The sequence below is a fragment of the Corvus moneduloides genome, chromosome 6 (genome assembly GCF_009650955.1).
Source record: "Corvus moneduloides isolate bCorMon1 chromosome 6, bCorMon1.pri, whole genome shotgun sequence".
Classification (NCBI taxonomy): domain Eukaryota; kingdom Metazoa; phylum Chordata; class Aves; order Passeriformes; family Corvidae; genus Corvus; species Corvus moneduloides.
Window position 1 is genome coordinate 48,601,078 of NC_045481.1, and position 21,421 is coordinate 48,622,498.

General features: G+C 43.1%; 1 protein-coding gene across 8 annotated transcripts in view; it reads right to left on the minus strand.

Moving 5' to 3' along the window:
* Nucleotides 1-21,421, minus strand: part of OSBPL5 (oxysterol binding protein like 5) — a 202,842-nt gene that overhangs the window by 82,599 nt on the left and 98,822 nt on the right. For all 8 annotated transcript variants that reach the window (XM_032110746.1, XM_032110749.1, XM_032110750.1 and 5 more), the window contains 2 exons: nt 6,382-6,538; nt 583-656 (listed from right to left, as the gene is read on the minus strand). In XM_032110746.1, the coding sequence (XP_031966637.1) occupies nt 583-656; nt 6,382-6,538 (231 nt within the window). Of the gene's footprint in view, nt 1-582; nt 657-6,381; nt 6,539-21,421 lie in introns of those variants that run through there.

Sequence of the window (21,421 nt, forward strand, 5' to 3'; positions counted from 1 at the left end):
TAACTCTTGATCTAGAGGCAGGTTTTGAGCAGTGAGATCCAGAGGCTTTAGATCCAGTTTTACCTCTCCCTAACAGGCTGGATGGAAAAGCTGTGTTCAGGAAATGTTGATTAGTTTGTCTTCCTCTCCTGTTACACCAATTCCCAGAGCTCTCTCCCAGGCTCTCAACTCACTGTTTCAGATGCTGCACTCTACACTAAATACTACAGTTTTCTTTTGCAAAACAATTGCAAAAGATTTATGATTGCCTTGCTGATCAGGAACAGCAGGAGACACCTCTGCTGACAAAGTCAACCTTTCAACCATAATTATTCATATCTAATTACACTGCCTAATGAGGCCCAAGTAAACCAGGGTCTTCTGTGGTAGGTGAAATCAAGCCAGAGGAAAGTGTAGGCTTCCTTGTCATCCCAACCATGCAGAAAACACTCATTTTCTTCCCCTCAAAATATGCACACACAATTCCTGCAGAAACAGAGGGAGAGGCTTTCTCAATGACTTTAAAAAAATGAGTAAGAATGATAAATAACATCCTGAGAAAAATGAAAGCAAGACTGGGAATGGATCCCTATCCCAAAGTACCTTGCCAATGGAGTTCGGAGTCTGTGGTGTCTCATCCTTCAATGACGATGGGCTGTTTCCTTCCACGTCTTTTCCTGCAACAAAAAAATTGTGATTCAAAACCAGAAAAATGCTGTGCAAAACCATGGCTCACCACGGCCTCAGAAGGACTACTGCTAACAGCACACAAGGGAATTTATCATGAGCAGAAGCAAGCACACCATGATCCCAGAGAGGGACTGTGTAGAATTTGAAATAGCCTCGATCCTCATGCTTGGGCAACAAGACTTCTCAGAAGTAAGGTCTCAAAACACCATGGAAAACCAGCATGTTGGTTGCAAAGTCCAGCATTTGAAAGCTGGAAAAAAACAGAGATAAGTTTGCTTCTGCATCCTTAATCAACTCCCTTCTGTGTCTGCATTATGATGCAGTCTTTAATTACATTACCACAGTCTTCTCTTTCCTTACATACCCCATGCCTCGTTCAGTGCAAATAATAAATGCAATTCAGTTAATAAGCAGCTATTCAATCCTCCTTGGTCAGTATCTGGCAACTATACACTGATGCACTTGATAGCATGCTTTGTTGGACAAATAATAACCATGATCACAAAATGTTACAGAAGACAGAAGAGTATTTAGGCATAATTAGTAAAACAAAATAAAAAACCCCAACACACTTGAAGAAGATCATCTTTTGATCAAGTTACTTGTTAAAGTAAGAAATATTTTAAATTTACAAGCAGTAAATGAGTACTATGACATTTTCCAATTGCTGTAGAAATATATCCTCACTACTCATATATCCTAAACTTGCATATATTATATACCAGCATGAGTGTGTGCAGTCCTAGTCCAGGCAATAAAATGTAACGATAAATACTGTTCCTTTGGCCAAATGTAATCATGTCCTCCCAGTAAAAGAAAGCACAGAGCTTCTATTAAAAAAAAAGCCGAAAAATAGCATCTGATGAGACTAGATTTTTAGTGCCAAGACAGTCATTGTTAACCAATTACAATGTCATTTTCTTCTCAGAATCACCGGCCATCAGAGCTTCAGAATATGGGATGCAGTAAAGAACCACAAAGACAGTGAAACACAATCCATTTGTAACACACTGCAAACATGGCAACAGTTGAAAATGTTCCTAACATTGCGTGGGGCAGCCTTGGAAACACCATCAAACCCAAGACCGGCAAGGGAAAACCCTGATTCTCCTGAAGTCAGCAGAAGCTGTCATAGATGTGTCAGAACCGTAATTCCTCCTGGAATTATCAGAACAGCCATTTAAGAAGCCAGCTCTGTTCGAAAAGTCAGCCACAAGCCTGTGCTGCCACAGGAGGTCTGGGAGAAGAGGGACAGCACATGCACCACTCATGTGGGGAAGTGGAGTGGCGTGGTGTGGCATGGTGTGGCGTGGCGTGGAGTGGGGTGGAGTGGAGTGGAGGAAAGACCCACACAGGAAGGTGATGCAACAACAAGGGATCCATATCTTAACCCACTTTGTCAGCTGTCACACCTCCTTTGGAAACACTGAGCCCTAAATAATGCACTCCGAAACCTGATGTTTGTGGGCAGGAGAAAATAAAAAGAAAAATCCCCAGTGGCCAGAGGTTTGACAGTGCCTTTGTGCTACCACGACAAGTGGGATGGCCATAAGCACTGCTGTGCATGGATTAGAATCTGTGTCTCCATACTTTCTCTTTCTCTCATGGCATTTTCATCTCTATAACCCCCCTTCTTCCTGAAAGAGGCAGAGGAGGATGGAAAAAAATCATAAAGCCACGTGGCTGCTGCACTTGTTTCCCATGAAAAGTATTTTCTGTGCATGTATGGGAAAGTAACATATGGTCTAAAAGTTCAAGTAAAGTTAATGGGAATCAGCTGCTGTCTGCTCCAAGGGAATGGTGTCTATTAGCATAACAGAATTCACATCCATTCTTTATTGTCTAATTTCTTAAAGAAAGCTTAACTCCAAGCTTGTAGACACACAAAAAGCCTGGATGTGAGACATTTCTGCCTTCTCTCAGAAATGCAGTTAAAAGGATTTGCACCTGAACAATGAGATTTTCCCTGTTCCTGAGGTTCTGGACCATCCTGCTCACAGAGCATTATGGAAAAAAAAGGAACACACAACTGTCCATTCTTACTGTATCATTTTCAAGGCTTCATTAGGTATGTTTATGAAGCAACATCTCCTAGTTTCTTATGCCAAACTCATTAAATCTACTGGATATGGTGAGGGAAAGGCTGTTTCTCAGAGGAGAGCTATCTTTGCAGTCTGTCTCAGGCAGACCTGCTGCAGCCATGCAGAAGGAGGGGGCCAGCCCTTGTTTGGAAACCAAACTTCACAGGAACATTGTGGAAGTTTCTCAAAAACTCAAAAACACACAGTTAAGTGCACAGAAAGCCCAAAAGCAGGAGTCTCACCCAGAGCACAACAGACACAGCCACCTCAAGAAAATAAATAGGAAACCACAGAAAAACATAAAAGGAGCTAAACATGACCTGGCTATAGAAGCTGAAGCTCTTATCACCCTGATCAAGAAAACACAATGCCCACAGCAGAAAGAGAGCTGAATCTCTCGCAATTTGAAGTGCTGACTGCTACCAGGGCACACAAAGAAGGGTCGTCCACAAAGTAGCCCAAAAGTTCTGCACCAAATAACAAAAAAGACTTTGGGAAGAGAATCAGCAGTGCTTATGGAAACAGCCTATATCACACTGTGAAGAAGATTGCCAATACTCCAGTTTTGTGGCTACAGAGTAGAATTACTGCCACTTTTTGTCCATTATTGTCATGCACAGGAAAACTAAATATTTAGTTCATTTTCAGAACAGTAACCATTCCTTCTCTTTGGTTTTCAGCCTGGCATAAATCCTACAAGTGCATTTGCCTTTCCCTTTTATAAAGAACAATACAGCAAGCATGACTGGTAAACTACAAGAGGAAATACAAGCTCTGATGTGTGACAAAACTATTGTGAATAAAATCCATTTCTGCTGTAAATACCAGCCACATGACCCAATGTGAACACCTGAAATGTAGTTCCATGTATCCCTCACAGGAAAATTGCCATATTCATGAAAGTACATCTCTTAGGATGCAGATAAGCTAATCTAAATTTTTATTTCAAGACTGTGTGATCTTGCAGCCTAATCAGAAAGAGAAATTCTGTAAAAATTTTTTTAGCTACTTGCCCAATAAATTTCCTATCCTCTGAAACAGAAAACAGAGAAAGGTTCTCTCTCCTCATGGCTAAGTGAAAGACGGACATGAACAAGGAATAAGAATTCATGTCTCTCTAATTTGTGAGGTCCCTATAAAAAGAAAATATCTTACTCAATTTTCTCTCAGTTACAAGAATCATTAGCACTTTTGTATGCAAGCAAGAGGCAAGAAGTCCAAAGTGTTATTTCAGATAGTGCCCTCTGCATTTCCCATATGTTCCCTTTGAAAAAAAATAAATTCTCTTGCTGCACTGAATCTCCATAGCACAGCTCTCCTGAGGCGTAAAGTCTGTCACTCCCTCCTCTCTGAAGTATTTACTTGCACATCTTCATTGTTGGAGGGCGAATCCTAGGTGATGGTGCAGTGAGACCTGCAGCTCCAGCCACATCACAAGCCACTGAATTCTGGGCAGGAAATCACTGGGCTTTGCTGCCCACTGCACCCACTCAACACAATCAGCCCAGTGCTCATGTAAAGAAAACCTGCTGGGCTCAAGCAGCAAAACACAGACCACTGGAAAAGCCTCAAGAACTGAAAGCTCATGTAAAACAACAGAGAAAAATAGAGAAAGAGAAATACTGGATGCAGCATACGGACACAGACCTGTGGCTTATCTGTGGTGATAGCAGCATTGTTCAGAGGAACAGGAGAAGGGAGGAAGAAGCACACACGGTTCAGGGGAAACAAGGCAGAAGCAGCAGCAAAGGAGTGAAAGCAGATCCTGCCATAGGAAATGACAACTGAACGTGAAGAGTAACATGCCCTTCTTGCAGGAAATATGAGGAAAACAAAGAGACAAGGCAGCTCTTTGGGGATGGGAAAAGAAATGAAAGGAGTAAAAGAGGACTAAGGATAGACAAAACCCCACACTCCCTGCAAGAAATCCCCTGACTGAAGGAGTAAATTCTGTTTGTTGAAATGGATATTCTCTCCTTTACAAATCCTTTGGCCTATGCTCTTCCTTTGCAATACTGAGGGCTACAGCCCTCACTGACACCAGTACTGGAGGTTTCCTGGGAGAACTGTGCAGCAGAACAGAAGAGCCAACGTGGCTCAAGGCACTTGTTCTGCTGAGCCCAGCAAAGGCTGCCAGCAGGGATCAAGGAGAAACAAGGTGATGGGGGAAGCTGAGGAAGAGAAAACTCTTCCAGCCACCTCCTCCACACTGAAACCCTCAACTTTCCCTGGTTTCTAAAAGATTACAGCACTGAAAGACCACTGTGAGGGAGTCAGTAACTTTTTTAGCATTGAAAATGCTGGTAAGAACTGAAGAAAGAACTGGGCAAACTCTAAGCCATGGCTCTCCATCACCTCAAAGCAAGGGGAAGTGAATACAGGCTGGAAAATCAGCCCTTCAGCTCCCAAGGATAGCAGAAGTGAGTTATTTATTTCCCACACATTTGTATAGACTGTATTTATGGGCAGTCATCTGTCCAGAAGTCCCTCCAGGTTTGAAATGTATGAGATTTTAGGTGTCCCATTTTAAATTGTTTTCAATTTGATTACTGAAAGGTTGTTGAAGCTTCCAGCCTCAGTGACAGCCAGGATTAGTCAGCACTGCTGAAAATAGGCTCCCCACTGCCTTACAGCAGACACTCATAAAGAAAATACCTGCAAAATCAGAGTCCCTTGAAACCTTTGCACTTAAAAACAATTAGTTCAGGAAACCCAGACCTGGTTTTGTACTACATCTGCAAAGCCCATAGAGGCTGCTGGGTGCTACATCTATATGAGCACTGAAACCTTTTGACAGATGCTATGTTCTTTCTCCAGATATCAGTGTTTTGAAACCTCACGAAGGTGCTGTGAGGTTTGACTACTTAGCACTGACATGGCAGCTGCAGATGACAGCTCAACAAATTTGTGACTGCCCCCTGAAGCACTTGTTTACAGACTGGAATGGCAGCACTGTCTGCAAACTGCAATCAAGGAAAGACTCCAATGTTTACTGTGAGCAACAAATTCTGAAACAATAAAATGAGCTCTTTTCCCCTCAAGAAAGGTGCTAGGAAATTCAAAGCTAAAAAAAAAAAAAACAACAAAACCCCAAAGATGTAAAGAGAATGCTTAAAGCCAGTCTGCCATTCATTGCAACCTGTCAAGATTCCTGGTACTTGTAGTGCTTGTAGATATTTACAGAACATTAACCACAGAAATTTTGCTCTTGTAATATTTATCCTGGGCTCTAAATCTGAACAGGGAAACCTGCCATTAAACATCTGCAAATGGGGACAGTAAATTTTAAGCAAGTCCAATGCTTAGGGCAAAACACATCAAGTGCCTTAAAGTGGATGTGCCTGAAAACACTATAGTCATTTTATAAATGTAAGGCCATGCAGCATTCAAACAGTTACAAACCCCAATTCTCATGCCCTCCATTCCCACTTAATGCCATGCCAGTGAAAAACAACAGCATCATGAAAGCAGCACTGTCTGGGATCCAGTACTACCTGTGTTGCAGCAGCTTCTCTCACTTTCTGTTTCACATTCTTGTTTCTCTTTGTTTCCTGGCAGCATGCTAAAATACCTACTTGCAGTCAAGCACCTAAGACATACTGCTTTCTGCACTGACACACCAGAAACCAACCTGGGCTGAGTGGGTAGATGTCATTGTCGGCCCCGAAGAACAGATTGCGCGTCAGCTTGCGAGGATCAACCTTTTGAGGGGTGGACGAGGCCGGACAGAGGGAGAACCTGCGACGAAGAAAGTTCTCCTCCTTCATGGCATGAGCTGTGGGGGTTTTCTGAAAAAGAAAGATAGAAATTACAGTTCATTTCAAGACACAGGAAATCAAAGTTTTCACACCTACATGGCTCCACTGCTTCAAAGCCACCTAATCCTATGCAGTGTAGCAGATCTTTTTATAGAGTGCCAGAAGGCTATGCAGGGGAAAAAAACTGGCATTAGTTTGAAGCTACAATTACTGATTTGCTGACTCTCAGTATTGGTAAACTGTAGGGAAGAGGACACTGCTCCTCAGTGAATCCAGGCAGTATAACATCTTCCTGCCTACGAGGATCTATTAGGATAACTGCTACTCACTGGGTGCATTCAGTGCCTAACATTCAGTACACAGTGCCTGAAACTCTTTTTTTTAAAGGCTTTTGAGTCTCATAAATGCAACTCCATTGGTGCCAGCAGAGTTACACTGTCTCCGCACAAATCATCGTCAATCTGAGCTGTGTGGAGGAAGACCAGCTGCACTGGCTGCAGGGAGCAGCAAGAGGAGATCACACCAGTTACTCCCACCCTTATTTCCTATTACAACACATAGAAATGATTTTGGTTTCTTTAAAATGCTATTAAGATCAGCCCTGCAGTTTGATCAGTAAGATAACCATTGCTGCTCTGTGAGGGTAAAGACCAGCATTTGTGTCCCCAAAAGCCTCCCTGCATCCCTGTACTGGTGGTACTTTGCTCTTTACCAAGGCTTGGCTAATGCATTAGACCATCCTGGCTGGAATTAAAGGGGTTTTTTATACCCATCCAACAAGCAGTTCTTTCTTACCCTTTACAAACAGATATTATGACTGTCTCCTTCCCAAGTTACAGGCTTTATTCTCTCCCCATGTGCAGCCAGAGGCAGGGCTCTGGAGAGCAGTAAGTGTTAACCCAGCCTTTGGGTGGCATCCCTCACCACAAGGTCTGCTGCTTCTCTGGGGGACAGCTACTGAGGTAAGGAAAATCCTTTAAGGATAGCACACATTTCCTGAAAAGCATCTCCAAGTTTTCCCATCTCTTTTAGGCTACTGGGAAAACAAAGAAGAAAAGGTTGCCCAGAGTCACAGTGCAGTTTGGGAGGGCAGGACCAACATGCTCCTAAGGTGGCACAGGTGGGAAATGGGCTGATAACAGGCTAGAACACCCTATGCTACCCTTCCTGCTCCCAGGTCCACCGCTGTACTTGAGCTGCCCAAATGCCCCAGTTTCATGGGGAACCCTCCATGGCCTCTTGGAGCTCAGCCTTCACGGCCAAGACACCACATAAGCAGATGCCATGAATGTGTCCCACTGAGAAACTCCCCTCCTGTGTTTTATCTGGGCTCTGTAGCTCCACCTGCCCAGCCAATCCCTGTAGATAACAGGCCCAGTGTTTCAGGTTTTGTAATTTTTAAAAATTTATTTGCCCAGCAGGCTGCATCAGCTTTATAAACTAGCTGCTGTGTAGAAGGCAAGAGAGAATCTGCTCCTTTTTTCCCCCAAGAGAAGGCCTCAGTGCCCAAGAGCTTAATTTGCTCTAAACCAGGCTGGACTCCAGCAATGTGCATGGGTTACCAAAACCACTTTGAGCAGCAGGTCTTTCTGAAACCAGCTCACCATGGGATGCCTGAGACATCAGGTGTGAGGGTCTGTAATATTCAACAACAGGCTAATGGGTAGCAGGTGGGGCTAACCCAAAAATGGGGCTCCCTCGGGCTACACAGCTGCCATTTGAAGGGGATGTGTGTCCCCTGTGAGCCTGCATCATCCGTGCAGGATGAAACAAGGTCTGTGCAGTGCTCTCCGAGAACTCCAAAAGCCCTGTGTGTCAGCATGGCCCCACTGTGAAGCAGTGTAAGACAGCACACACTCAGCAGCAGAACTTCACTGCAACCCTTTCACACAACTCCTGGGGAAAGGCTTTGTCTGAGCTCCAGGACACGGACGCTGGATGGGGCTGCCACGGGCAGAGCCTTCGCCTGGCACCTCCTGCAGGGCTGTGTTTCAGGCTGATGCCATGTCATGCAGCTGGGTGAAATGAGGTGGCTGCAGCTTTCCACTCGCTGCTGCCCTGCCTCCTGTCAATTCAACAGCCCAGGAAAGCGCTCCGCAAACACGTCCAGGCTCAAAACGTCCCCAGGTTCCCCCTGTGGCCAGCAGCATCTCCGAGGCAGCAGGTACCATACCTAACTTAGCAATGTAAATAAACCTCTATTTGCTTAGAAACTCTTGATTGCATACAGCTGGGGGGGCAGGGGGGGTGGCGGGGAAGACACAAAACTTAACCGGTAACTTCAGAAAAAATAAGGAGAGAGAGGAGGAAAATACAGCCAGCTATGTGTCTGAAAGCAAAGTATTTAAAAATAATCTAGGTCTAAATAGCTGGGTTTGGAATGCTAACAGTGAGCTATTTTTTGTCCTTGTTCCCAGAAAGGCAGTCTCAACTCTCTACCTCTAGAACTGCTCGTAAGTGGCTCAGAACAAAAGCAGATGAGTGGGATATTTTCCCCCAAAAAGCAGTGACCTGGCAAGGCTGTGCCAGTTGTGCAGGAAGGTGTTCAGAAATCCCAGGCCCACCCAGAAGAAGCAGGCTGAAGAACAGGTTACAAACATAAACCATCCATCCATCAGCTCTTACACCCTGACAAGGCAACAGAAAGGCTGGGTCCATCATCATTTTGTCTCAGAATACCATGAGCTGTGTCAGTGAAAAACTGCTAGCCAGCTCACACTGATGTCAGTAGCAAAACCTTAAAACACATTTTCTTTCAACTGTTGCTATATTTACGAAGCAGAGAGACCAATATTCTAATGTTTTGCTCACTTATTATTTCACACTATTTAACTACAGAATAATTGTCAGAATTACTGTGCTGATGCTCTCTCATTCCCACAGTTACTTAAGCCATCAGCCTGATGGCAGAAAAATTCTGGAGGCCTTATTCAACTGGGAACAGCCAGTAACAAAGGAAAAAGACTTTTCTCAGGTCTGGCTCTTCTCTTACCTATCTTCATACAAACTTGTGGCAGCAGCTCATCTCTTTTTGACCACACAGATCAATTAGTGTAAGTTCCTCTTAACTGGTGCTTTTTGGCAGAAAGCACCCAGTGACTGAAGCTCCCCAAGAAACAGCAGCAGAAATGGGTCTGTCACACACACACACACAACCATGCAACGCACCGTGCCACCAGTATGGTGTTTTCTGGCTTGTTTTTCAAAGATACCTACATAAGATACATTTGATCCTCATCCAGACAGGCTCTTGTGTAGCACAAAATCACAAAACCAAACTTTTTTTCTTTTGTATTTTGGGTTTTCTTAATATATTAGACATTTTTTTCCTTTTTGGGAGAAAATGCAGTTCACATTATTAAGATTCTATGATAAACTTGAAATATTTGGTTTGGTTTCCAAAAGACATCTGTGTGTGTGTCTGCATCTGTATCTAACCCTGTTTCATCCTCCCTCCCAATCCCTTTTGTCCCATTTGAAAAAGTCACAGAGCTCCGACAGGCATTAGAAAACTTGAAAATATTAGTTTCTTAAAAGTTGTATCTTCTTAAAATATCAGTGGCTAAAGAAAGAAGGGAAACTGTAAAGCTGTCCTCTGAACCCAGCTATTACCAAACATCAGTGAATCCAACATAAGCCACAAATCCATAAGAAATTGAGGCCTCATTGCTCACTTACTCAGAGAACTACTTGTAATATCTGTCCATAAAGGTCTGACTGCCCAAGCTGGCTTCAAATAACATAAAGCTCATGAGAGCTGTAGGGGAAGATGAACAGTAGATGCCAGGGACAATTTTCCAAAGGGATGTAACAGGAAGGGGCGAGGTGCATTCACTGCTTTTCATAACTGGGCTCTTTACACACCCAAATAATCCAGAAAACATACAAAAATTTAGTGCTGCTGATGTATCTCGTAAGAAATAAGCAACAACAGAAGACAAACCTCTTCTTCAAAATCACTGTGAGTGATTTTGAGCCTCAAATCTTCCACAGCTGATTTGAAGACAACACTGTTGTTCTGAAACCCAAATCTACTTCTAAATCAGTATTTTGGAGGTTGCTTCAGGATATGGCAGATGCTTCATGGGAACCAGTTCTGTGGGGGCTCATGGAATAGAGAGAAGGTAAAAATCAAAATTGGGCCAGAATTGCAGAGGGCCAAAAATTGCCATTCTGTCGCCAAATCACTTATGTAACACAAGGCAAGAAATGTCACCCACTGCTACTGCATTCCCTCCAAATCCAGCAGATGAGATGAAGATTGTCCTAGAAAGACAACATGTCTTGATTTGAAGATGCCAACTGGTGCAGAATCCATAAGCTCACTTAGGAAAATAACCTCATAATGAAAAGCCTTCATTCTAGCTCTTGCATGGATTTACCTGATTGTTAGCCTTGGTAGACTAAAGTGCCCTGAAGTTTGCAGCTCAGGTAATTTCTGCCCTTCCATTCTGTGCTCCTGATCCTAAAAATGAAGGAAAGGTAATACAGAGAGTATTGATAGAGCCACTAAACACAGTACTTTTCAGGATTGCTCCTTTTGTGTTGACAGCTCTCTAAGCAGTAATGGGCTGTTAAATGTAGGCTGTTCACCAGAGCTTGAAAAGGAATAAATAATTCAGCAGGAAGAAATAAATTTCTTACTAACCCTGTCTTTGAGACCTCTTTATCTTTTAAAAACGCAAAATACAGCAGAAGAGAAGTCTATGTCAAACGCCCACGGAGCACAGGACAAATGAAAGCGGTGAATTTAACGGGTGCAACAGCACAGTGGGACTTCCCTTCCCAGGTGGCTTCAGGAATAACCAACGCAGAGCAATGGGGCAAGAATAAAAGTTACTTTATCAGCAAACCTCGTGGCTGCTATTAAAGCAAATGGGAACTGCCACTGCTCTCCTCTTCTGGGACTGGACCCATTTTGGATGAAGGCAGTGATTAAAACACGTAAAGATGATCACTGTGGCTGCAGAGATGCCTTTCACACACAGCTGTTCTGCATCCTGGGCCTTTTGTGCTTGCTGGGAAGATAGTGGTCACTTTCAGCATCAGGCTTGAAGCTTCTGGGGATGGAATTTTCCTGGCTCCTTCTTTAAATTTTCAAAGTTCCTGATATATAATTACCACACAGTTAAACACTGTGCAGATATTATGTTGTCCTTACCCTCTGAAAACCTGTGGGTAGGTTGGTTTGCTTACTCTCATTTCCAGCATTTTAAAATAGATTGGAAATACGTACTTCTCTATAAATAGTTAATTAGGGGTTTTATATAGTCAAGAAGGCTGTGCTAGTTAAGGGGGGCTCTTAATTTATTCAAAGCTTGCTTCCAACAACCTTCTCTTTTTCTGGTCACTAAGTATTCCCCAGAAATTAAATTAAATTGTGTTTTGTATTCAAAGCAGTCATTCACTCCAAAGCCTGCATCAACAGGGAAAATTAGATCTAAAGATACTGACATTTCCTGATCCAATTAACCCTGAGGAGGTAAAAATTTCATGAATGAAATGAGAAGGCAAATTGTTAGCAGATACATTTCTAGTGATTACAGTTCTAAGTATTCATAAGGAAAAACAGCAGCACAGATCCTCAATAAGGGTAAATTATTAGTTCAGTGCTGTGCTGGTGATTTACAACAGCTGAAGAACCACAATCAATTTAGGAAGTCTGAGAAATCTGTTTCTGAAAGCTATTCCCAAAAATGCCTATTAATAAGATAGATAATTGGACAACCAACCCCCTACTAACAGTTAAATGAAACCTGATACAGTAAAAAGTGGCTGTGCAGGCAATGTTTTTCTCTACCTAATTCATGTTTGTTGACTAGAGAAATGGCAAAATGCACATATTGCAGCTGACACCGAATATTTTGGGCTCTTGTGGTGTGAGTTGGAACCTGAAGCAATGGAGCTTCACAGCAGGTGTCAGCTATTCTCTATTCCTTTAATTATTTAGGGTCAGCTATTTCTCTGTGGTGCAGGCAAGGGGACCTTTCCTCCCTGGTTGTACTGCAAGAGCGCTCTGATTTTATGCATGCCGCAGTACTCAGCTTGCCAATCAGCCCAGGCTGGAAAATCAAGTAACGTGGGTTGCTGAAGACACCCATCTCCAACCAAGGGATGGGCTTTGTTAAGATTATATGCAACAGATTTCTCTCAGCTGCTTTGGCAAGCTCAGGAGCATGGCTAGTCTGTTCCTACAGTCTAATTCAAAGCTCACATGTCCTGCAGAGTCCTTGGAGCTGCCTCCCTTGTGCTGTTTTTGTGGAAGTTGCCACAGCCACCCCAGCAATCTGCCCTTGCTTTCTCTGAGAACAGAAGAACAACCTCTTTCTATCACCTCCTGCCTCTCTCCCTGCCTTTTCCTGCACTGGGCAGTGAAACTCACGTAGTAATCAGGAGACAAAACTATTTCCTCCCTTAATTCTCTGTAAGACGTCTTGATTAATGTTTTCTTTGTATACACCAGAACATTTCCAGCTTCAGGCACACCAGCAGCACTCAGATGCATAATCTTCTTACAACTAATCTCTCTCTACGGTGAGCATTATGTACAAAGACTACAAACAGAACAACTGCAGGCAAAACCAGGCCCTGAATGCCTACACTGAGAAAAAGACATCCCAAGTCGTTCCTGCTGGGGATCCCTATCTAACACAGGACTAAGAAATTTCAAGGTAGGGTCACATAGGGCAGAATGTTTTTATTTGACATGTAGGAAAACCTCATCTTCAGAATCATCTCTGGCTTGGATAAACATCTGTGAGCAAACACCAGCCCATCAGTAAAGTCATGTAGTGTTTGGGAAAGGGATCACTGCAACCTTATGGCTTAGAAAAGGGCACTGCAATAAGCACTACCTACACAATCCTCATGTGGTTTGCTTTTTTTCTTAAAACAGTTGCAACTGACTCAGGAAACGTTACACTGGCGATTTCTTCCAGCTAAGAATATCGAGTGGGTTGCTGAAATGAATGCTTAATGATTTTTACATCTACCTCCTCTGCCCTTTAAACTATAAATTGATTGTTATGCAAAGGCTATTAATTTAACAAAGCATATTAAATTTCCCACTAGCACTGAGGAGCGTCTCCTGACTTAGCATTCCACTGGTCTTTCCCCGTGTTAACTGCATAGATCATACCTCACTTGCTGTAATTACAACTAGTACATCAACATTAATTATTTCCCTGGTAATGGCAGGTGCATGCAGAATTGAAGGTCTAACCCACACTACCAGAAGGATGATAAAGTCTCCAGCATTCAGTGAAAAATAGGAGTGAGACCCTTTCCTGCAGATCTTTTTATCTCAGTCCCTCACTTTATTTTCAGTAAATCATACTTTGCATAATCTCCTTTAGCCCCCAGTTCCTGAAGGCATCTCAATTCAATATAGCTCATGCAAAGGCATTTTCTTGAAGCACCAATCTATTCAGGAAGGTAAAGTGCTTGCTTGGAATCCTCTTCAGCCCTTTAATCCCATGTTCTAATATTTTCAACTGAAGAGATAAATCACACCTGTTAAGTATATACCAAGCACCTTATCCATCTTACTGAATTTTTATTTAAAGCTTACCATTATTTGTTACTGATATCTCTCATCAGCGTTCTTTTGAGCAGGAAAAGAAAGTCAAAACTCAGATTAGCAAAGACTCCCCACCAAAACATAAAGTACAACGAAGCACGTGTGCAGTGTATAGGAAGAAATGTGCCATCACAGATCACAACTCATCTCCTGATGCAATTTTCGTAACAAACTAGCCAAGAAATTCCAGTAAGTATTCACTTTGAGACAAACTCAGGAATCAGATCTCTGTCTCTAAATTTCGGTTCATCTAGAAATACTTCCATGCATCTTTAATTGAAAGTTTCACAGGGATGACACAAGCATTCACAGTTGCTTCTCAGCAGTGAACTCAATGCAAAATCAAGGTATAAGCACAACTTGGGCACATGCACACAAACTACCCTTCAGCTAGGTCACTGGAGTGGGGCTACAAGGAAGGCATCCAAGGCAGGCTAGAAATGATATCTGAGAAATCAAACGAGCACCACATGGCCAGTTCATTCTGAAATCTATGCTGGCGCCTGCTACTTGCTCAAGCTTGTTCAGGTAAGCAGATATAAGCCACCTCACTTGCAATACAGATGACCCTTGAATCCCTGCTGCTTGTGCTGGAAGTGTGGGCACAGCTCCTGGGCAGCACACAGTGATTTGGCACTGCACATCCAAGCCAAAAGGCAACACTCCCTTTGACATCCATGGGCACGAGGCTCAGGCACAGAGACATGGTACAAAAGGTTAGGCACTAAAAAACAGTGTTGAAAGCTTTGTACTAGTTAAGGAAATAAGCACTCACTTATTAATTTCAATATAAATAATATTAGGCCCAAAGATGAAAATACTGGACATATAACTAAAAACTCACCACCTCAAAAGCAGACTTGAAGTGCTCTGCTTCCTTTTTGTTGTGGTTATTGATATCGACAGCTCATACACCAGTGGCAGTTTTCATTTGAGGCCCACTGTGAACACAACATCTCCAGTCCTGGGCATTTCTGGAGCAAGTCTCTGAGTCCCATGAACAGTATTAATGAATTACATAATGGTAAACCACATCCACCTTTGACACATTGAGCTTTCCAGTAATTCTCCATAACTCACACAGTTCATATTGCTTGGGGAATGGCTATCCCACATCCCCTCATGCCCTGAAGTTTCGAGGTGTGCTGTTAGGAATACCTTCCAATGACCTCCCACACAATCCTTTTTAACTGTAACTGAATATCTAAGAGAACAGCTTTCTAATAACCCATTTCTTCTAGAGCTACCTCCAGGGTGAGAGACCCCAGGCTCTGGTAAGGGCCACCCTGATGGATTCACCATGACAGGCTTTGGGAAGAGGAAGCCCAGTCCCTCATGGAACCTGCCATCTCCACTCCTGCAGGGGCTGACAGGATTTGGGATAAACTCAGGGCAGTGAGATATGGTATCAGGTACACAGAACCATAAATAAGACAGTAACTTAGCTGCTTTAGCTAAGGCTATTGGAGATTTAAAGCCATGAAAAGAACACTTTGCTTTGGACAGGAGTGCAGTTACATCATTTGCAAGCAGGCTACATCTTCAAGGTCAGTTCTTGCCTTGATATTTTTCTTTGAAAATACCATATTAAAGAGCATCATTACAGCCTCATCCTGCTATCTAAATCACATAATGAGATCATTTTCCCTTTTAACAGAAGGATTCTACTTTTAATGACATTTTTAAAAATCCCAGATGACTACAAGCCTCACTGATGGCTTTCTATGATATCCACCTCTGCCTTTATACAATTAAGTCTAAAAAGATTGCGCCTTGGGGCCACATTCCCACCACACAATTACTAGGAAATACCAAACTAATTTGAAGACCAGCTTTCATGCTTGATAGGGTCCTTCTGACATTATTGCCTTGTTTGTGAAATACTGCCCCCTTGTAACAAAGTAAACCAAAATCAATTTCTACCTCAAGTCTGTTGAGCCATTCCCAGGCTTGGGCTCCACAGGGAACTTTGACACAGCAGTAAGGCAAAGGTAATGGCAGGAAAGGATGTTTACAGACCATCTTACAAGACACAAAACAAGTGCTGTTCAATACCACAAAGATTCACTTCCAGATTATGCCATGAGCATCTACTATCCCAAAGAATTTTAGATTATAAGTGTATTTCTAGCTTGACATCTTCTATAACAAACTATATTTCCACCCAGTGGCTCTGACCCCAAGCCTACTAAATTATAGCTAAACAGCTCCCCTACTTCTGAAGAACAGGCAAACAATGGAGAAATGACCACATCCTGTGGGGCTCCAATCATGCTGAATTTTCCACTCCTCTACTTTCTTGTTCCTCCTATCAGATTCAGACAGGATCTGTAAATCTCAGGGGCCTTCATAAGGAGGGCTGAATAAACATGACCAAATAAATTTTAAGGAAGTACATCTATTTTTGAAGAGATCCTTATATGCCCCTGTTCAGCTTTTCAGACTTTTGGGCACTGTAGTATACCAAGATCTGTTGTACAGTGGTTTAAATTTAGAATCCACCTATACTTCCTCTGATATAGCCAGTCTCCCTGAAATTCTACAGGAAATTAATATACTGAGTATCTTTGCATAAACCCCACCCTATTTCTCAGATGAGAGCATCCAGCTCTTCCTTCAACAATAGTTGTAAGACGGTACTGCAGTTATTTTGGTCCTAAATTTTTAATTAAAAATCTCTGCAGGAGGAGGAAAACTAGACAACTCACAAGGAGCGTGTAGGGTGGGATTTATGCTGTGTTAAATGACCCCAAAGGACTCAAACCATGCAAAGGCTGATTGAGCATGCACGATGAAACCCACTCTCAGCCTCAGTTCTCAGGATGAAAACCTTTCTGTGCCTACCTCAGTCCCTCCTTCTCTCCCAGTTTACCTCACACAGTGAAAACAAGCAGACAGGATAAACTCTTTGCACTGTGGCTTTCCTCTGATTCAGCCGGAGGGAATTTTAGGCACACAGCTGGATTAGCCCACCCACGTCATAAAAATTTCACAGTGTATTTGTCTTTGCCCATCTCCTTTTACCTGTTCAACTAAAACTATCCCAGTATTTTTGCCAGTGACTACTCTGCTACTCATATAATTGTTCCACTACCAGGGGCAGCATGCTGGACATAAGCAAGACTGAAACTGAGTTATCAGCCATAAGCTAAAGCCCTGGAGAATCAGGACTCCCAGGCCTGTGGGGAGCAAACCTAACAATACAGCTCTTGATAAAAGACAACAAATCTGAAAAGCTGTGGAATTCAGGAATAGGGCTATTCTCATCACTTTAAAGATAACCTATACTGACACCAGCTTTTTTTGTCACTGAATGGAAAGATCCAGGCAAAAAAAAAAAAAAAAAAAATCCAAACTGAAACAACAGTATAGCTCAGCTACAAACCCTCCTGGTTACAAGCACGGGCAACTGGAAATACAAGGGGGGGATCAAAACCACCCCTGCCTGGAGAGCTGGGAGCTCCCAGCTGGGGAGGGTAAGGGAAGTGCTAACCATGCAGCACAACACCAACACAAGGATGTCCATGCCAGTTCCAGCACTGCCACGGGGCAGGGAAGAGAGCTCAAAGGAGGATATGGAGAACAAGGGGCACCTGCAGACCCCGCTTCTATAGATTTATGGATCACACTGACCTTCAATGGCTCCATGCCAAAAGAACAAATGTGGCTTTAAGCAAACATAAATCCCTGCCTCCCACACAAATGTGAGCTGAGGTCTGGCCCAAAAGGAAGATCAGGTCCTCAGTGTCCAGACTGGCCTTGTCTGAAAGGAAGCCAAACACAATACAGCCAGTTCACAGCATTTTCTTTATCGCAGTGCTAAGAGTAGCTATACAATGCTTTCCAATACAGAACACAGCAATTTATCACAGAGAGACAGGAGGTAGCAGGAAACACTTCCATTTTCTCTGCTATGGAAAGGAAGTGACAAAGAGAAGGGCTAAAAGGTGACAGTTTTTATGAGGCTGGACTCCAGGCCCTCTCAGGGCTGACCAGCTCTTCTTCTCCACACCAGGAAAAAAGTGATAGGCTTCAGTAATGTGAGTCTCACACAACAGGAGCTGGAGCTGCCACACTGTGACTTCTCAAGACAAACAAACCAAAATGAATGAAAATATCTGTACTCTGTCAGATCCCCAGGCTGTGTAAATCAGGGAAGTTCTGTGGCCTCCTTAGCAGGGTGATGCTAACTGACAGCAGGGAGTGCAGGGCTGAGCATCCAGCTCGTAGAACAGAGGCAAGAGCCCATGGTGCTTCCTGGCTTCCCTGGATTTGGTCTGTGTTAGAAAAGCAGGCTTCAAAGTGGTTGCTGCCTACAAGCTCCAAACACAGAAGAGTTTATAAACGCAAGAGCCCAGATGGGAAAGATATGAAAAGTTTGGGAGGGCAACAGGGGAAAGAATAAACAAATATCTCTGAAACGAAGTAAGGAAGCACTTAAAATGGCAGAAGGCTAGATGGTCTGTACAGACTTCGTGGTGCCTCTAAAAGGTACAAAATCTTTAACATCCATGGTTGTGCACATGTACCAAATTCCCCTACAGGGCAGAAACACAGGCTGCTATTACCAACTGCTCTAACAAACACTATTGCTCAGCCATTAGCAATCAGGAGGCACAGCAATCCAAAGTGTTAGGAGCTGTACAAACACATAACAAATAATTGCCTCTGCCTCAAAAAGCATGTTGGGCTTCTATCATCTCAAGCAGCACTTGGACCCAAACATATTTGCTAAACAGCAACAGACCACAGCAGCTAATGTCTGAGTGAAGCAGAGAAAACTAAAGAGCGTAACATTTTAATGTCTTCCCCTCGATCAGGTCGGCTCATTCAGTGCCTTTCACAGCAAAACTAATCTTCCACTGCAGTCATCTCCTCATCTTTAGAGAAATGTATAAACACAGATATTAACAGCTTCTCTCCTGTGCAGCATCACCTCAGACATGGGTGATGAGACTGCTGTAAGGACAACTGGGCCTTTTATAATGAACAATTTCCTATCTGGTTAAAAGTGAAGGCGAGGAGACAGATAAAAAGGAGCTTTTCAAAACTGCTCGCCAGTCTATTCTGCAGACTCCTGTGGGAGTGGGGCCAAGCTGGGACTGCCTCTGTCTGTCAATCTCACATGAACTGTCCTGACTGCAAACCATGCTGCCAAGAGATGCAGGCAAGGACCTGTCTGATGTCTTTGCCTCTCCTTCCAGGACTGCCAATGTTGCTGGACTCTTTAAGGTGAAAGATCAGCTGTTGACAGCTTTAGTTCCCACCCGATGCAAACAGAACAGACAAAACCCATGAGTCAGCTCAGGGAAAGAAGTAATGTAACCCAGCAAAAGGACTCCCACAGATCACTTTCCTCCTAGAAAGAGGCAGCAAAGACCAGGGCAAGCTGGACACCAGGCTGGGTTACAACCCAGCTGCAGATTTGTTCACGGTCAGCTGCTTGCTCTTGACGACCATACACCAGTTTTACCAACTGCTGCCTGCCTGTGCCACCCCGGCAGCCCCAGCACCACCCAGCTGCAGCCCCAGCCTGCAGGCAGAGACCCAGCCTGCTCACAGGAGTCACCTCTGCCACCGTCACTGCAGACGTGGGGAGTCACAGAACTCAGGGAAAAAACAGCAGAGAAAATTTGCACCTTGCTCTGCAAAACAAGCTGCTTGCAGTTTGGAAAGCTGTTCCCCAGGCAGTGCTCAGTCTGGAGGTAATGAAGTTGAGAAATGCAGCATGGAAATGGCACTCACCACAAGCAAAGGTGGGAATTAAATGAGACAGAGGTGACACTAACTCATAGGAGGAAACTATTAGGTTCTGTGAAAATTTACTTCCCTCAACAACCTGACACGGTAACTGTGCCAACAAGCAGCACACCAAAGCACGTTCCTTCTAACAGAGCTTTGCAGTTTCCTAATGGCACCAGCTTCTCCCCCCTCCATAAACTCCTTCACGTTACTATCACCTTGAAATAACTTAAAATAACCTCTTACCTTGCAGAAGAAAAGGATCCCACTTACTTTTTCTGGTAGAAGAGAACCTAAAAGCTTTAGTTAGGTCCCATGTTTCCAGACATCTGTCATCAGGCATGTGCAATTAAGACAGTTCTTCCCCAGAAGAGCCTAGTCTATCAGTGGTACTGCCTTCCCAAAAAGCTCTGAATATAAAGTGATTTTGATAGCAAATGTATTTCTCCTTTGCCTGCAAACACCAAGAGTCTTCCCTACACATTTCTTGCTACAAGATAGGTCCTGGTCATCTAGATTAACCCCACCAATAAGCCATGATGTTTAGGATTATAGTGTCTGATTGGAATTTTTCAAAGTTTCACTATGTACTGTTGGTCTCTACACTGCCTTGCCCTATTGATGACTGAGGTTGATGACCACAGGTGTTTCACACCCACCAGGCATTTCCCCAGTGCAAGTGGATTTTCAGGACCCATTTCTGTGACATTGCTAAAATACCTGTCTATTTCCCTGACAGCTCAAAGGCACATCCAAGTAAGCATTACTGGAATTTACATCTCTGCCACTACATTGCCAATTGGCTGCAAATAAAAGCAATGGTCAGTAATCAGTTTGGAAGTGAATAAAATCTTGGGTACTTTATTTATAAATAAACAACAACCACGACTCACATGACTCACAGTCATGACTTTATAGCCAACACACTGGCCAGTTCTTAGTTTCTTAACTGTGAATAATACTTAATATTTAACATAATGACAGTAACACCAAGCCTTTCCACTGTACCTCTGGTCACAAAGACAAGATTATAAATACACAGCATATTCAACACTTGCTTGTCAAAAGAGTTATTGAGGTAGTCTGCAGACCAAGACTTGTTCTATACGTGATTTTGTACCAGTTGACCCATGTTAAATTGCAAGTATTATTTGCTGGTGTATTTCTGATGATACAACAAAAGCATGGATGTAACCAGAGCCAAATAAAAGTGCTTTATACTGGAAGAGCTGGTTCTTCTTTCCCACAGGGGAACAAGCCACACTGGTATAAGCATGTTCATACTGGCATAGCTGAATTCGCACTAGGGGAGGGTTGTATCAATATTACAGAACAGCAGTTAAAAGGTAGTACAAGTTGTTTACATAGGGAAGACCTAATTTTGAAAAGAATTTGCTCCTGATCTCGAAAACACTGCTAAAACTCCTAATTCTACAAGCAATTTAGACACAGAGCAGAATTGGGCTGATCATGGGTTTAGCTGAATAAAATATACCGCAAATCAATACAGACTGCTGGATAACAATAATAACAACAGCAACAAAAACATATGGAGGGGGCACACTTTCATGTGGGCTCTCACTAACAAAACC